At 39.8% G+C, this 17,632-nt stretch overlaps 1 protein-coding gene across 1 annotated transcript; it reads right to left on the bottom strand.

Annotated features, from left to right (window-relative positions):
- Positions 1-6,396: 6,396 nt before the first annotated feature.
- LOC129939899 (neprilysin-4-like) lies at positions 6,397-17,184 on the bottom strand. Its single transcript, XM_056048083.1, has 2 exons — positions 16,387-17,184; positions 6,397-7,914 (listed from the first exon to the last, which is right to left on the bottom strand). The coding sequence occupies exons 1-2, from the start codon at positions 17,130-17,132 to the stop codon at positions 6,450-6,452; spliced, it is 2,211 nt and encodes a 736-aa protein (XP_055904058.1). The 5' UTR covers positions 17,133-17,184; the 3' UTR covers positions 6,397-6,449.
- Between the last annotated feature and the right edge of the window lie 448 nt (positions 17,185-17,632).

The raw sequence follows: 17,632 nt of genomic DNA, 5'->3' as shown, positions 1-17,632 counted from the left end.
CGTTTTCAAGGCTGAACTGCTGGCAATAAGGGAGGCATGTAAGATAATTAAACAAAACCCAAACCAAAACCGAAATGCGGCTATCTTTACAAACAGTCAGGCAGCTGTCAAAGCCATTAACTCGGCCACATCCTCATCTAAATTGGTCCAGCAAAGTCGCGATGAGTTTGCGAGCCTGAATATTAACCTCGGTGTCACCCTGCTCTGGGTTTCAGGCCATAGTGGTATCGTGGGAAATGAACGGGCTGACGAGCTAGCCAGGCAAGGATCGGCCCTTCATAAATCACCTACGGAAATGGTTAACATTCCCCTTGGTGCTATGAAGGGTAAAATCTTTTCTATCTTCCAAACTGAACTGCAATTTACCCAACTGCATTATATCTAGGAAGATATGGCCCACCTATAATAAAACCCGTACAAACGATCTTCAATGCAGGCCAAGGCAAGACATAGCCAGGATTGTTGCGGTTTGTACCGGACATTGGCCTATAGGACTTCATGCAGAGAAGTTAGGTATCTCTTACAACACCTTTTGCCGTAGCTGTAGTGACCAAAGAGAAAGTGAAACCATAATCCATTTCCTCTGCAAATGTCCTGCTTTGGCAAAGACCAGAATGAAATGCTTTGGAAAAGCATTCTTTCAAGAACTCGATGAGCTATCTGAGACAAAGATTAGAGACCTAATCTTTTTTCTCAATGCGACAAAATGGTCCTAACATAATCGCTATGAAGCTTCTCTATCAATCTATCCCTTTCAATCAATGTCAAACGAGTTTCTGGTTTCAAAACGGCGCACTACAGCGCTAATTGGATCTCAGGCTAGGTTGCCTTGAGATCGCCATTTCTACTTACTAAATTAAAAAGGTGCTAACATTTGTAAAAAACTCGATAGCAAAAATCGATTTCGAAATAAAACTATTTCATTACATGCAAAATATTGTTGGTAATTTAAAAATTCTTAAGAATAATTCAACTTACTTACTTACTTAAGGTGGCGATACGGTCCGGGCGGACCTGGGCCTCAACCAACATGCGTCTCAATTGCTTTCTAAGTCCAAAGAAGCAGCGATTTGCAAGAGTTATACTTCGTTTGATTTCAGCGCTGGTGTCGTTGTCTGTATTAATAGCGGTGCCAAGGTAGACAAAGTCCTTAACCACCTCGAAGTTATGGCTGTCCATGGTGACGTTTTGTCCAAGACGTCGTCGTTCAGTGTCCTTTTATTGATGACAGCATATACTTGGTCTTCCCCTCATTGACCACTAAACCCATCTTCTTCGCTTCCGTCGCAATGCTCAAAAACGATCCACTGACATCACGCTTTGATCTTCCAATTATGTCAATATCATCTGCGTGTCCGAGTAATTGGATGGACCTTTGGAAGATGGTGCCTCTAGTGTTGACGGTTGAGTTTTGCACAATTCTTTTCAGAACGATGTTGAAGAAGTCGCATGACAGTGCATCGCCTTGTCTAAAACCTTTTTTGATAGAGCAGCGTGCATTCTCCATCGTCATTCTGCACAAACTTATAAGTTTGACAGGGATGCCAAAACTAGACATTACTCGGTAGAGCTCTTCCCTATAGATGCTGTCATACGCGGCTTTAAAATCCATAAAGAGATGGTGGGTATCAATTTGAAGTTAATGGGTTTTCAAGATCTGAGGTAGTGTGAATATGTGGTCGATAGTGGGCTTACCTGGTCTGAAGCCACACTGATAAGGACCAATCAGGTTGTTGACGAATGGCTTCAGACGTTAACATAATACGAAAGAGAGGATCTTATACGCAATGTTAAGGAGACTGATGCCTCTGTAGTTGGCGCAGTTTAGAGGGTCTCCTTTCTTATGTATCGGGCACACTATGCCGAGATTCCACTCATCGGGCATGCTTTCTTCCGACCATATTTGGCAGATGAGTTGGTACATGCTCTTTACCAAGCCATCGCCTGCTGCTTTGAATAGTTCGGCAGCGATGCCGTCAGCTACAGCAGCTTTATTTGACTTAAGTTTAGATATAGCTTTCTTCACTTCGTCAAGGCCAGGTAGGTGGTATTGTTGATATTCGTGGCCTAGGTTGAGTGGTTTTATCTCCCTTACATCGAAATTCGGTTCGTCATCGCCGTTATACAATTTGAAGAGTAATTTTCTCAACATAGACTGCGGTTCTAAAACGATGTTCCCCTGATCGTCTTTACATCCTTCGGTTCGTGGCTGGTACCCTTGGGACCTTTTTTTTACCTTTTGGTAAAATTGACGAACCTCATTTCTGCCGTGAATTCCCTCTATCTACTCGATCGCGCGCTTCTCACGCTTTTTTTGTCCATCTAAGAAGCCGGTGTTCCTCTCTACTCTTCTGCTCGTAGAGCTCGAGAGCAGCTGTAGTCCTTCTGTGCAGCGCCGTTTTGTATGCCTTTTGTTTCGCTGCGTGCGCTTGCCGGCATTCGTCGTCAAACCAGGGGTTTCGCTGTGGTGGCAGTGTGAAACCTAGCACTTCAGAGGCGGCATCTCTGATGGCTGCAAGGCAATGTTGCCATTGGTTTTCAATGCTTAATGCAGGCAGCATAGTACTCCTTAAGAGATTATAAGAGACTCGATCGGAAAAGGACATGGCAGTCTCTTGCGATTGTAGCCATCTTACGTCGAATCTTCTCACAGTACTTCCTTATTTTGGCTTGGATCGGGATATCCATAGCCGTACCTTGGCTTTGGTGTCTTCATCTTTCTCCTCTGTTGCGGCATGCGCGCATATTAGGCTCATGTTGGCAAATTTAGCCTTGATGCGGATTGTCGTGATGCGCTCGCTCCCACTGTTGAAACTTAAGACTTTTTGCCTGAGCCTAGTTCCAACAACAAATCCAAACCCAAATAGACGCTGTCTTTGTTCTCGGTATCAGTCGCCGTAATATAAATCTCAGTCTTTTAGTTTGCGTTTGCCCGGTCCATCCCATCGCACTTCTTGGATGGCGGTAATATCTGCCTTGCAGCAGTTTAGGGCTTCCGATAGTTGTTTGGCTGCACGTGGTCTGTTAAGGGATCTAACATTCCACGCACATTTTCGAAGTTCGTTGTCCTTATTTCGTTTGCGTGGGTTGTCAACATTAAATCCATCCGTATCCGAGGCTTGTTGGTGCTTCGAAACTTAAGGTATTTTTTACGTGGCCAGAAAGTCACCCCGACGGCACAACCCCCAACCTGGAGGGCCAGATCCTAAGTATAACTCCAAGGAAGAGGAGCCGGATAAACCGCTCCTTACAGGCCTGGGCTCCGAATATGTCGACGAAGCCCTATAAGGTGTTCACTAAGTAGTTCAACCTTACTGGAACTGTAGACGCCACCGTTGATTCCTTCTCGAGAATTCGTCCGCTGCCGTTTTCGAGGATTCGTCGTTATATTTCCCAAGATTAACTTAAACTTTCACTAAACAGCGAAAATCAGAGTTGCTAATTAATAACGACTATCAACAACGCGACAGTTAACAATCGCGGTAGCCGATTCCACACCTGTATCATCAAAAGCAGCTCTAACTGATCCTACACCTCTTTCGCATTTCTTGCGTCCTTGACATGGATAAAATTTATTAGCTCGATTAATAAAATTACTTTCTTTTTCGCTTTCATAATCTTCTTAGCATCTTTTTCTGTTCCCAACATTCTTTCCCATACAGATCTTCATGTTCCAGAAAATTCTAAACAGAGAACTTCCATTCTTCGAAATACAAATTTTCAAAATTTTAATTTTTAAGCCGCTGGAATCGACGACATGATTCCACGAACAAATTATTTACTTTTTTCAGTATAATATTTTATAGACCAGCGATTGTTGTCTCAAACCTATTGGAAAGCTATCAAAAGAAAAAAGTTTGTTCTAGATTGTAAACAATTTATTTTGTTCAAGAATAATAAGAACGTTTTGCAAAAAACTTATGAACAGTAACTTGCTGACTCAATATGTATGCACATAAATGTAAATAAGTACAAAACATACTTCCACAATTAAATGAAATCAAAACAATACGAAATACAAAACTACCGATTAACAAAATGAGTACAAAAAATATCTAAGATCATTCAAATATGCTAAACGAAAAATCTCTTCAAATAGTCTTGAAAAAAAAGAAGTTAAAAAAATTGACATACAATTTCGGCCAATTAAGAATTTCCAGGAATTAAGGTTGAGAAAATCTCTCTCAAAGTCTTTGCCCACCAATCTTTGACATTATTCTTGTCATCATTTAATATATACACAAAAGAGGTGTGTGATCCGAACTAAGGGACAAATGTGTGAGCCTTCTACTCGTCTTTTGCATTTATAGAAGCTCCTGCTCCATCATAATTCATCAAATCCAAATTTAATTGGCAAGATTTGTGAGTAGATTCAGAGAGTTTGCTTCACATGAAACTAAAAATGCTGATCCCTGAATAAATATTATGCGATCTTACAGGCGCATACTCTTAGGAGGGTGACATCTGCAACTAATCTCTCCTAAGGCTCTGATTTTATAAGTTGAAAATTAAGATACAAATTTTGATAATTTCAGTCTTCTGGAGAGCTGATTATCTAACTTCTTTTTCATTTTGGGAAACTTTAGATGTCAGCTGTCACCTCATGTCAATGGGCAGGTTCAGATAAAATATGAGACTTCATTTACAGTCAACTGCATTCTTTGAACGTAGATTTTTACCAAGGCACCTAGTTAATTTTTCAATGTCATAAACTTCAAACTCGTAACTTAACTTCATCATCCTTAACCTTCAGTTATCTTGCAAAAACTACTAAAATCATATTTGTCTACAAAACACTTCTTAGGCAAGCCACAATTCCATCTCGACTTGTATTTTATATTTTTTAAAAATATAACTTATTTCTTTTTCAATTTGACCATTTTACATAAAACATAAAAAAGAATCATCCAGAAAATAAACAAATCACCAAGTAATAAAGTTCAGCTTTCACTTGAGAACGAAATTATGATAACCTGTCATTTTGACATATAATACATAGGAAGATTTTTCTTGACTTACTTTCCATTCAACTTTCCAATAAATTTGCGTTAATTGGAATTCAATTTTTTGAAAGCTGGCCAATCAGATTCTAGAAACTTGCCTTAATTTCAAGTCCTTTATGTGTCGTCTGAATCTGAACCTGCCAAAACTTCTTTTATCGGTTTGTTAAATGTTTTTAACGTGGAATGCAAAGTAAAATGGTAGTTATCTGAAGGAAGGGATTTAAGATTTTTTAAATAAGAATCTTAACGAATCTGTCATTCCTTAGAATTGCAGTTTAAATCTCGCTAAGCTGACAGATGATGGGATTGAATTAAGAACTTGCAACTTGATAGGTTTTTGATAATCTCAGTAGACTAGAAGAAGTCCCCCTTGGAAGCAAAATTAAAAAGCGTTCCTGTTATTTGCGCGCAATCCCAAAAAACTTGGATGCACAAAGAGAAAGTCAAAATTTCAAATGACATTTTGTGAATGAAAACAAACAATCTAAAAATTCAGTGAAGAAATCAAGTCACTGTTCCGTATCATCATTGACAAAATGCAATACAGATCCAGATGCACATATCCGTTATAACCACTAGAGTCGCTGGCAGACAGAGTGTGGACGGGAATTAGAAGTCATTGAAAGTCTTGCACTCATAAAAGGAACAACTGCATCAAGGCTACATAGCAGATCTTTTCAACGACCACGACGTAGGCATCGAAGACGACGACCGACGACGTAAAGACTGCAATAGCTCATAAAGATCATAAACCTACTTGTTTTTGTTGATTTACCAAAAGACTAGATTAAGATCAAAATGACGAAATTAAAAACGAAAAATAAGAATCTTTTTTAAAAAAAAACTGCAAAATGAAAACGAATGCTCGCAAGTGGGAGCAGATGACGGATAAAAATACCCATATCATCTGACAAAAAGCCTTTTAAATCATAAAATCTAAAACGGGGGCGCATTGAAATAAATTAAACAATTTTTTGCGTATAATTCTGATTCTTCAAAGGTCAGGAGTTGAGAGTAGAGTGGGTGTGTACTTTACTTTTTTTAATTATTATTTTTTGTTTTTATTAAAATGTTTAAAAATTACACACAAGAGATACAAGCTCTTCAAGGCATCACTCAAAAAACTTTTTCAATTTGACAGAATATGTGAAGCAGATGGTTTTTTGGCGGGCCGTCAAATTGTTATGGGAGTCAGATTCAGTAAAGGCACGCATTGGACGTGTATTTTACACTTGGATCTACTTAGGGAAAACCTTGGATTCTGTGTATTGTATGGTTGCAGTTTAAATTCATGAAAATGTTTAGGGTGAAGATTGACTTCGGATTGGCCATTTACATCATCAGTTCATGCTCAATGTTCCAAAACCTTAATTAAAAAACAAAATCACAGTACTCGAATTTTAATGTTAAAGTTTATTCCAAAAAAAACCAATAAATCAAACACACCTACCATAATCTACATTTTTCGCTAGGATTCAATCGACTGCCAATGGGACATTCAAAGGCTTCAGAGAATTTGTCGAAATTCATCAATGCCCCCAGTATGCGATACTTTTCCGGACTGTGTGCCTCGTAGCTTTTGGACTCAATCAATGCCTCTGGTCTTGTTGCTGCGCAAAAAGTCTGTGCGAAACTTAAGAAAAACAATTGATCCTCATTAAGTTTCATATTGGAAAAGGCTTCATCTTTCACCAAATGACCATTCGATTGCTTCCACTTGGAGTACGCCTTATAAGCCAATCTAATCCCACCATTATCCGCCAGATTCTCACTCAACGTTGCAATACTCTTGAAGCTCTGATCCTGTTTGGAAAGATCATCATATTGATTGAGAAAACATTTCTTCTTTTCGTCAAAGTGGGACATAGCTTTCGGAGTCCACCAATCCAAAGGATTCCCTTCTAAATCAAACTGGCGACCTATGTCATCAAAACCATGGATTATCTCGTGACCCATGAACATTCCCATTGCACCGTAGTTCAATGATTGCGGGTAGTACTGATGGTAAATTGGAGGTTGTAATATGCTGGCAAGTACAAGAATTCGATTAGCTACGAAATCATAGAGGGCATTCACAATTGTTGGAGGCATTTGCCATTGATTCTTGTCGTAGGGCTTGAATAGTCGATCACGACTCTTTCGCCAATTGTGTTTCGTCACAGATAAACAATTTTCGAAGTGTGTTCCTTCCGTAATGTTGATATCCTTGTAGAGTATATTCAGTGATTCTTCAGAGCGAATGTAGTCGGGATAACCAGCGGCAACCCTCATTGCGTTGGCTTTCTTACTGGCATAAGATTTAGTATCAGCATCGAGCCAATCTAATTCTAGAAGATTCTCATCGAAAGTCTCCTTGAGCGAGTTGATTATTTTAATAGTTTCATTTTTGCTAGTCTCATCAAAGTACTTTCTTATGAACATACCAGACGTTGCCATTCCCATTCCCGTATTAACTTGGTTAACACAGATCTTCCACAATGGCGTTGGTTCCACTTGACCCGTTACAGTTTTGGCAAACTCATTCAAGGGAGCTCTGAAGTCGTTGCCAAGATTTATAAGAACGTAAAGTACACACCTCCAGATCATGTAATTCGCTAAGGTATCATTTCTGGTTTTCCTAAGTAAGTGGTAGAGATTTTCGAAATACTTTACACCAAGTTGTATCAGAACAGTTTGGTTCATCTTAACATCGGCGCCTTGAACATTCGTTATATATTTCTTCCAGTCAATGTATCCAAAAGCTTTGGAAAGTTGCGTTACATTTAATTGGTAGTAATGTTCAGTTTTCGTGGCTTCCAAGGGAAGTGTGGCATTTGCTAATAATACTTCGAAATTTACGATTTCTGTGGAGACATTGTGAGCTCTTTCTTCATCAACATTCAGCAATCGAAGGACTTTTTCAACGAATAATCTAAAAAAAAAGAGATTAGTTGATAGTTATGATAATGATAAGCTTAACCTTAAATATAAAATTTATGTAAAACAACTTGTGATATTTTCCAAAATTGTGGACCAGAAATAAATAATTCGTGAAAATAGGGCGTGTGTCAAAGTTTTCTAACATGATACATTTTTGACGTTTTTTTTGATTATTCCATTTATTTAAAGGACATTTCTCAAAGCAAAATTATGGGTAAAATCCATCAAGATTAAAAAAATGTGTATGAAAAAAATATTATTTATTCAATTTAATTATTTTGCATACAAAATCAAATTCGAAAGATGAAAAAATTAAATAGACTAGGTGGCGCAACAGTCCGTTCAGAAGAAGGGCTGAGTGACTTAGAACTATGAGTTCAGGTTTTATTCTTTATTTATTAATTTAATTGAATTAAAAGAAATAAACTGCTAGTTAAAATGCAATGCGTATCCACTGTCTCTAAGAAGCTTTCTTTTAACGTTATCTTACGAAGGATGACAACTCCATGGGTATTTTCTACGAACTCAAACTCTCTGGTCTATTTTAATAACCGTATTATTTTTTGGCTTTACATGTTCAAATGGTAGACATGTGCAGTCAAGAGGACACAAGCGTCCACAGGTTTTTCTTAAAACCCACCTCTGTCTATCAACTCCTACTCTCACCTCCCCGCGGTGAACATCGGGTGCCTTGTAATTCAACTGGAGATTGGGTTCCAACCCCAGTGGAAAGTTGTTGGGGACAGCAAACGAGAGAGGGGGGGAGAGGTGTTTCCACTACGGCACCTCTCCTTATCCCGACGGCAGCGGACGAATTCTCGAGATGGAATCAACGGTGGCGTCTACAGTTCCAGTAGATAAGGTGAACACCGTATAGACCTTCTTCAACATATTTGGAGGCCAGGCTTGTAAGCAGCGGTTTATGCGGCTCCCCTTCCTTGGAGTTATACTAAGGATATGGTCCTCCAGGTAGGGGGTTGTGCCGTGGGGGTGACTTCCTGGCCAAGTAAAAAATACCTTTAGTTGCGAATCACCGACAAGCCTCAGATACGGGCGGATTTACTGTCGACAACCCGCGCAAACGAAATAAGAACAACGAACTTCGGATATGTACGTGGAATGTTAGGTCCCTTAACAGACCACGTGCAGCCGAACAATTAGCGGAAGCCCTAAACTGCTGCAAGGCAGATATTACCGCCATCCAAGAAGTGCGATGGGATGGACCGGGAAAACGCAAACTAAAAGACTGAGATTTATATTACGGCGACTGCTACTGAGAACAAAGACAGCGTCTATTTTGGTGTGGATTTGTTGTTGGAACTAGGCACAGGCAGAAGTCTTAGGAGATTTTAATGCCAAGCTAGGAAGAGAAGACATCTTCGGTGGCATAATCGGGAGATACAGCCTGCACAACACCACCTCCGAAAACAGATTCAGGCTGATCGATTTCGCTGCGGGCGAGACGCTCTGGTAGCTAAGCTAGTACGCAGTTCGTACATCTCATTATCCACAAGGTGACATGGAAATCTCCTGATCAATCAACTGTCAACCAGATTGACCACATTAGTCACTTTCCGAGGGGCCAACAATGACATCGGGCCACTACCTCGTTGTAGCCAAGATAAGGCTTCTGATATCCCGGTCCAAGCCAAAACAAGGAAGTACTGTGAGAAATTTCGACGTTAGACGGCTACAATCGAAAGAGACTGCCATATCCTTTTCCAATCGAGTCTCTAGTAACCTCTTAAGGAGTCCTATGCTTCCTGCATAAAGCATTGAAAACCAGTGGCAACATTACCTTGCAGCCATCAGAGATGCTGCCTCTAGGTGTGCTAGGCTTCACACGGCCACCACAGCGAAACCCCTTGTTTGACGACGAATGCCAACAAGCGCACGCAGCGAAACAACAGACATACAAAACGGCGCTGCATAGAAGGACTAGACCTGCTCGCTAGCTCTACGAGCAGAAGAGGAGATAGGAATACTGGAGTCTTAGATGAAAAAAAAGAGAGCATTAGAAGAGTGCAATCGATAAGATAGAGGGATGTCACAACAGAAATGAAGTGCGTCAGTTTTACCATAAGGTAAAAAAACCTTCCAAGGGTACCAGCCACGAACCGAAACCTGTAACGACGATCAGGGGAACATTGTAGCAGAGCCGCAGTCTATGTTGAGAACATGGAAAGACCACTTCTCCAAATTATATAACGGCGATGACGAACCAAATTCCGCTGTGAGCGAGATATAACCACGCAACCTCGGCGACGCAGGTCAACAATTTCGCCTACCCAACCTTGACGAAGTGAAGATAGCTATATCTAAACTGAAGTCAAACAAAGGTGCTGGGGCTGACGGCATCGCTGCCAAACTATTTAAATCAGAAGACGACGACTTCGTAGGGAGCATGCACCAACTCATCTGCAAAATATGGTCGGAAGAAAGCATGCCCGATGAGTGGAATCTCAGCGTAGTGTGCCCGATACATAAGAAAGGAGACCCTCTAAACTGCGCCAACTACAGAGGCATCAGTCTCCTTAACATTGCGTATAAGATCCTCTCTGCCGTATTATGTGAACGTCTGAAGCCATTCGTCAACAACCTGATTGGTCCTTATCAATGTGGCTTCAAACCAGGAAAGTCCACTATCGTCCAAATATTCACACTACGGCAGATCTAGGAAAAAACCCAGGAGCTTCAAATCGATACCTACCATCTGTTTATCGATTTTAAAGCCGCTTGTGACAGCATCCATAGGGAAGAGCTCTACAGAGCAATGTCTAGTTTTGGCATATCTGTCAGACTTATTCGTTTGTGCAGAATGATGATGGAGAATACACTCTGCTCTATCAAGGTCGGAAAAGATCTCACCGATGCATTTGATGTGAAAAAAGGTTTTAGGCAAGGTGATGCACTGTCGTGCGACTTCTTCGATATCGATCTGCAAAGAATTGTGCAAAACTCAACCGTCAACACTAGAGGCACAATCTTCCAAACATCCATCCAATTACTCGGATACGCAGATTATATTGACATAATTGGTAGATCAAAGCGTGATGTCAGTGGAGCGTTTTTGAGCATTGCGACGGAAGCGAAGAAGATGGGTTTAGTGGTCAATGAGGGCAAGACCAAGTATATGCTGTCATCAAAAAAGGACACTGAACGACGACGTCTTGGACAAAACGTCACCATGGACAGCTATAACTTTGAGGTAGTTAAGGACTTTGTCTACCTAGGCACCGCTAACACAGACAATGACAACAGCGCTGAAATCAAACGATGAATAACTCTTGCAAATCGCTGCTTCTTTGGACTTAGAAGGCAATTGAGAAGTAATCCTCTCTCCAGCATCTTAAATCACCATCTATGAGACACTCATCATCCCGCTTCTCATTTATGGCGCTGAGGCCTGAACCCTTTCAAAAAACGATGAGAACGTCTTAAAATCCTCCGAGGGAAAAATTCTTCTGGTGATTTTTGGTCCATTACGCATAGATGGAGAATTGAGTAGAAGATATAACGACGAACTGTACGGGCTGTACAGCGACACTGACCTAGTTAGCAGAATTAAAGTCCAACGGCTTAGATGGCTAGGTCATGTAGAGCGAATGGACATCAACGCTCCAGCCCGGAAGGTTTTCGAATCCAATAATGAGGGACGGCGCAGTAGAGGAAGACCGCGACTCATGTGGCGAATCCAGGTGGGAGAGGACGTCAACCAACTTGGCGTGCGAATCTGGAGACAGCTAGCTAGGGACCGAGCTGGCTGGAGACGATGTTAGTTTAGGCCCAGGTCTACCGCGGACTGTAGTGCCACCTTAAGTAAGTAAGTAAATAGTATAGAAGAACATTCCCAAGAAAAAGCATCGGCAGCAGCCAGATTTTTGTGCAACCGAAAGAAGACCTGTCAAAATAACAATAAATAAAACACAAATAGAAAAAAGTGTGACGAAAAACCTGCTTGGAGGAGTTGGTTTTACAGAAATGCATTATGGTCTGTTTACAAGAAATATAGTTTTCTTTTAATTAAATTAAAAAATTTAAAACTCATTGTTTAACATCAAACTATCTCACTTGCACTTCATAAAAAACACCAAAAAGATTTATTTAATCTAAATTGAGATAAACCTTTGGTTGAAACATAGCGAAACTTAATTATCTTTTCTTCTGTTTTCTCTTGCAAAATAACCCCAGTTAGTCCATTTTCACTAACAAAACTAAATAATATCAACGATAATAGATTGATTTTCCCCCCCAATGGAAAACAAATGATTCCAAATGCACAATTACTCAACGAACACAGCCATCGAGATACAAATACAATATTAATCGTACTCAAATTTGAGAACGAAATCCCATAAGATCCATTCGAAACTCTTATAAATGTCAAAACCCCTTTCGTAATAAGATTCTACTTTAACTTTTTTCGGTAGTATTCATACTTCGGATATTGTAATGCCAAGCGAGGAGTGGAAGATATGTTTGGTGGAATAATCGGGAAAAACAGCCTGCACGACAGCACTTCCGAAAACGAATTCAGGCTCATCGATTTTGCTGCGGAGTGAAACGACATGGTAACCAGTACGCGTTTTCCACACTTCAGCATCCACAAAGGAACTTGGAGTTCTCTAGACCAATCTACCTTCAACCAGATTGACAACATTGCGATCGACGGCAACCACGCTTCCAGCATCATAGATGTCCGAACTTTTCGAGGAGCTAACATTGACTCGGGCCACTACCTTGTTATAGCCAAGGTAGCACTTCGGATTTCCACACTCAATGCAAAACAGGAAGATGATGTCGAACGGCAACAATCCTAAGAGATCCTTTTCTGACCGAGTTAAAAGAAACCTCTCTCGAAGTTCTCTGCCGTCACAACAATGTATCGCGAAGCATTGACAACATTTTTAAGATGTAATCCAGCCTGCTGGGTCTTAAGTAGCCACCAACAAGAAACTGCATAGAAGAACGAGAGCTGCTCACGAGCTCTATGAGCAGAAAAGGAGAAAAGGAAAAAGAGAGAGCATGAGAAAAATGCGGTCGAAAATTTTGATAGGTTCAAAAGCATGAATGAAATTCCAAAGTTTTGTGGGGCAACGGCCTAGTCACTGATAATGGTTAGTAGACAGATGGGGACCCGCCGTTTCAAAAGCTACCGCGTGCTGTTGTCATGTGTTCTTTCTATCTTTTGTTCTTTCTCTTCTGTACTTTTGTCTTGTATTAATGTCTTGTGTTGTTATCACCTTACATAGTCAAGTCACTCAAGGTGTGTACTGTGTTCTATGCAAAATTATGTGCTGAGTAGTTTGTAATGTAAAAGTTTTGTGAGCTCCTGAAATATAATTCACAAGTACATAAACCTCGAACCGAAGGCTGCAAAGAAACACCGTGGAACCACAGTCAATGCTGAGGATATAAAATGACTGCTTCTGCAGACTGTGTAACGGCGACGAAGAAACAAATTTCGTTGTTAGGCAGGATGACGACAACAGCCAACGATCCCGTCTTCCTAACACAGGCGAAGTAAAGAAGATTGCCATATCTAGGCTGAAGTCTAAAAAAGCCGCTGGAGCAGATGGCTTAAATGATGAAAATAATTTAGTTAGGAGCATGCACCAACTTTTCTGTATGATATCGTGGGAGAAAGCATGCCCGATGAATGGAACCACAGTATTGTTTGCCCGATCCTGAAAAAAGGAGACCCTCTAAGCTGCACTAACTATAGAGGAATCAGTGTACTCAAAATCGCTTACAAAATCTTCTCTGCCGTAATATGTGAACATCTAAAGCCCATCGTCAACAATCTGATAGGTCGTTATCAGTGTGGTTTTGGACCAGAAAAGTCCACAGTCGATCAAATATTCACATTAAGGCAGATCCTGGAAAAAACCCAAGAACACAAAATCGACACTTACCTTCTTTTCATTGATTTCAAGGCCGCATATGACAGCATCTACAGGGACGAGCTGAATAGAGCCATGTTTAGTTTTGGCATTACTGCCTAACTCGTCCGTTTGTGCAGGATGACCATTGAGAATTCACGCTGCTCCATAAAGGTTGGAACCAACTTAACAGAACCTTTCGATGTCAAAAAAGGCTTTAGGCAAGGAGATGCGCTATCATGCGATTTCTCTTAACATCGTGTAAAGAATCGTAAAGAATATGCAGAGCTTTTCTGTCAACACTAACGCACTATCTTTCAAAAGCTGAGGAAATTGACATAGTAAGAAGAATTCAGTGTAATGCCGATAGGGCTTTTGTTAGTATTGGGGCAGAGGCGGAAAAAATGGGTTTAAAGGTTAATGAGGGCAAAACAAAGTACATGCGGTCATCGAGAAAAACTCTTACAACACCGTACGTTTCGTTCAAAACGTCAAAATCGATCATATTGCTGCTCATGATCCCCGAACCGCTCTGCGGTGCAGAAGTATGGACTATGACAAGCGGTCGAGAAAAGTTTTTCAGGGGTCTATTTTTTTTTTTTTTTTTTATATACATTGTACGCGCACTCAAGGGGATATGAATACCCTTATAATGGTTATACACAGTGCGAGTAATTGGGAAGGAATGCCTTCACAATGTAATGAGTGGGAAATATTGAGCCTGGTAAAGCATTCCACATTCGTGTAGTGCGACTAAAAAAAGAATCTCTGTACTTTACAAATCGGGCTCAAGTATAATCTGATGGGCATTCCTAAAAGAACGAGTATTACGGTTGAATTGTTTGAGGGGAGGAATGCAACTGGCTATTTCATTAGAGCATTGCTTATGGAAGTAGCGATAAAATAATGAGAGACATGAAACCTTACGACGGTGCTCGAGAGATGCAAAAGTTTCAGTTAGACAACGGTCACCTATCATTTTTAGAGCTCTCTTTTGAATTCTGTTCAAGAGACTCAAGTGGGTTATAGGAGCACCTGCCCAAATATGGGAATTGTACTCAAGTTTTGGACGAATGTGGGCTTTATAAATTATAGCCAGATCAGAAGGGGTAAAAAACTTCTTGCATCGTCGGAGAAAACCTAAACACTTAGGAGCAGTTTTGGTGATGTCAAATATGTGATCACTCCACAACAAGTGGTTTGTAATGCACATACCTAGGACTGATAGCTGTTCAGTCTCCTCGATGCAAGTACCACTCATGGATAGTAGCATTGGAGGAGGGTTACGCTTTTGCGACAGTAGACAGCATTGAGTTTTCGAAGCATTAAATTCTACACGGTTTTTGATTCCCCATTGAACAATGCTGTCAAGATCGGAATTTAATAGCTTATCATACGCTGCAGTTGGTAATCCACATCCGAAGAACAAGGATGAGAATCTAAAAACGAATATGAAAAGCTGAGGATACTGTCATCCGCGAAACAATTTAGTGGGTTAGAAGTTTCAGAAAAAGATCATTAATAAAAATTAAGAAGAGCGTCGGAGACAAAACAGAGCCCTGGGGTACACCAGCGTTTATTTTGTGAATATCAGATTTGAACCCGTCCAATACTACTTGAATTGAACGGTCCGAAAGGTAATTTCTAACCCAACGAAGAAGGGATTCATCAATACCAAATGCACGCATTTTCGGTAAGAGAGCTTGATGCCAAACCCTATCACATGCTTTTGAAATATCAAGTGCAATAATCTTACTTTCTCCAAAACAATGTAAAGATTTGTTCCACTGTTCCATTAGATGAACCATGAGATCACCAGTGGACCTATTGCAACGAAAGCCATACTGCCGGCCATTAAGAAGCTTCCGTTCTTCAAGATATTTCTTAAGCTGAAAATTTATCAGCGTTTCCATAACCTTGGAAAGAAGAGTTAGATGGTGAGGAGGATTCACCTTTTTTAGGGACAGGCTGGACAAATGTAGTTTTCCATCCACTTGGAAAGAGACCTGTAGAATAGGACAGATGGAAAAGCTTACGCAGTGGTTTTGCCAGCGTTGAAGACCACCTCTTCAGAACAATAGCGGGGATACTGTCCGGGCCAGCGGATTTGTGAATGTCAAGACTTTTAAGTACTCTAGTAACTGAACGAGTGCGAAAGTCTCAATTTCAACCAATTTCATTCACCACGTAGTTAAAAAACCACTATCATGCTTCGTTAGTGCCGACTTTGACATATGAAATAGAAACTATGGGCTCTAATGAGGCAATCTGAAATTTTAGATCAAGCTTTGTGCTCGCTTTGTTTTATTTCAGAACCTGTGTATAGCAGCAATGTCTTCCCTTCTGTTGTTTGATTTATACAAAAAAAAAAGTAAGCAAACTTGCAAATGTTCTTCTCAACGCCAAAGATTTAAGGCTTTATAACTTTGTGAAAAATAATATCGTAAATTTCTGTATAAAGCTCTCAGAAGCCTAATCGACATAACGCGTGGTTGTGGTTTAGCTACAAAAAAAGTATTTTTTTACATCGTAAACGATGCATAATTATAATGTATCCAACAATATATATCTTTTCGACTTACCTGTAGGCTTCAAGATTCTTTGAATTTTCTTCCTTCAAATAATTGTCCCTATTGACCATTCCTAACGTTGTTTGTTTCAAAAATATCGTATACTCTGTCGAAATGGTTGGATTTTTCACCACATCAAACCCAATTAATATACCATTTCCTACAAAGGTGGTATTGGCTGCAAGTTCCTCCCAATCAAATTTTTTATGACGTTGCCAATAGTTCTTATCCAAAACCGGCCATCCGCCGAGTTCGTTGATGAATTTCAAAAGAGGCTCTGCTTTAACCTCCGTAATTTTTGCCTCTTGATTCAGACAGTTCTTGTAATACAATTTAGCTTTATCCATGGCACTTCGAGGATGATCATTGTCGAGCTTATTCTCATCGTCAATAGGTTCGGATAAGAGTTCCTTAAGTTTAAGCTGAAGATTACTTTGCAGTAATTGTGTTGTAGAGTATTTCCACTTATCTTTGGGTATTGGATTATATTTTTCCCAATTACCACAGGCGTAGTCATAGAAGTTCTCACATGGATCTACTGACGTATTCATAAAACTCTGCATAAGTTCTGATTGTTTTGTCCTGATGGCATTTCGAGAGGCATTTGAATTCAAATCATATGATAATATAAAATTTGACAGATCTTTATCAACTTCTGTATCGACGGATTGTGCAGGTGGAAGAGGTGACGATAAAACAGAGCTCAAAAGCGATACTGCTAGAATAAGTTCACACCCAGAACATTTTAAACTTGACATTTTTTAAACTATTTTAATTGTTTAATTAAATTTTAAGAACATTGTTTAAAAAACAAAAAAAACTGAATTCAAAAAGATAAAGAAAAGACCTTGTAAGTGCTCTCTGCTCAAAAACTCACGGTATACTATTTCTATCGTCGCTTCATCTCGGTACCTCCTTTAAGTAATATTTTAAAATTTTGTCCGTTGTTGTTGGATTGTATATATATTAATCGTTGTGCTATACTTATGTATGTAGTTCAGTGAGCTGCTTATCAGCTGAATTTTTTGAGATTTATAAATGGGAGCATGTAGGAATAGATTTAAATTTTTGGAAAAGAAAATTCTGACTTATAGGTATAATTTTAAGGTCAGTTCAGAAAGAATCGTTTAATTTCCAAAGATTTCGAATATATTCAATATGAATGAATTTTTATGTATGACGTTTTCGTTTAGTGTTTGGGATGAACTTTTTAAAACTGTTTGTTGAGAAATGACTCTCAACATCATCTTTCATCCAA

Source organism: Eupeodes corollae, chromosome 1, assembly GCF_945859685.1.
Source record: "Eupeodes corollae chromosome 1, idEupCoro1.1, whole genome shotgun sequence".
In the NCBI taxonomy this organism is placed as follows: Eukaryota; Metazoa; Arthropoda; class Insecta; order Diptera; family Syrphidae; genus Eupeodes; species Eupeodes corollae.
The sequence above is the reverse complement of the archived record's forward strand: the minus strand, read 5'-3'. Positions and strand labels throughout refer to the sequence as shown.

Bases quoted from the DNA above. Each gene is read 5' to 3' on its own strand.
- LOC129939899 (XM_056048083.1), bottom strand. From the start codon at position 17,132: ATGTCAAGTTTAAAATGTTCTGGGTGTGAACTTATTCTAGCAGTATCG. The intron at 7,915-16,386 runs GTAAGTCGAAAA...CTTTTTTTTTAG, and splicing joins AAGAATCTTGAAGCCTACAG to ATTATTCGTTGAAAAAGTCC.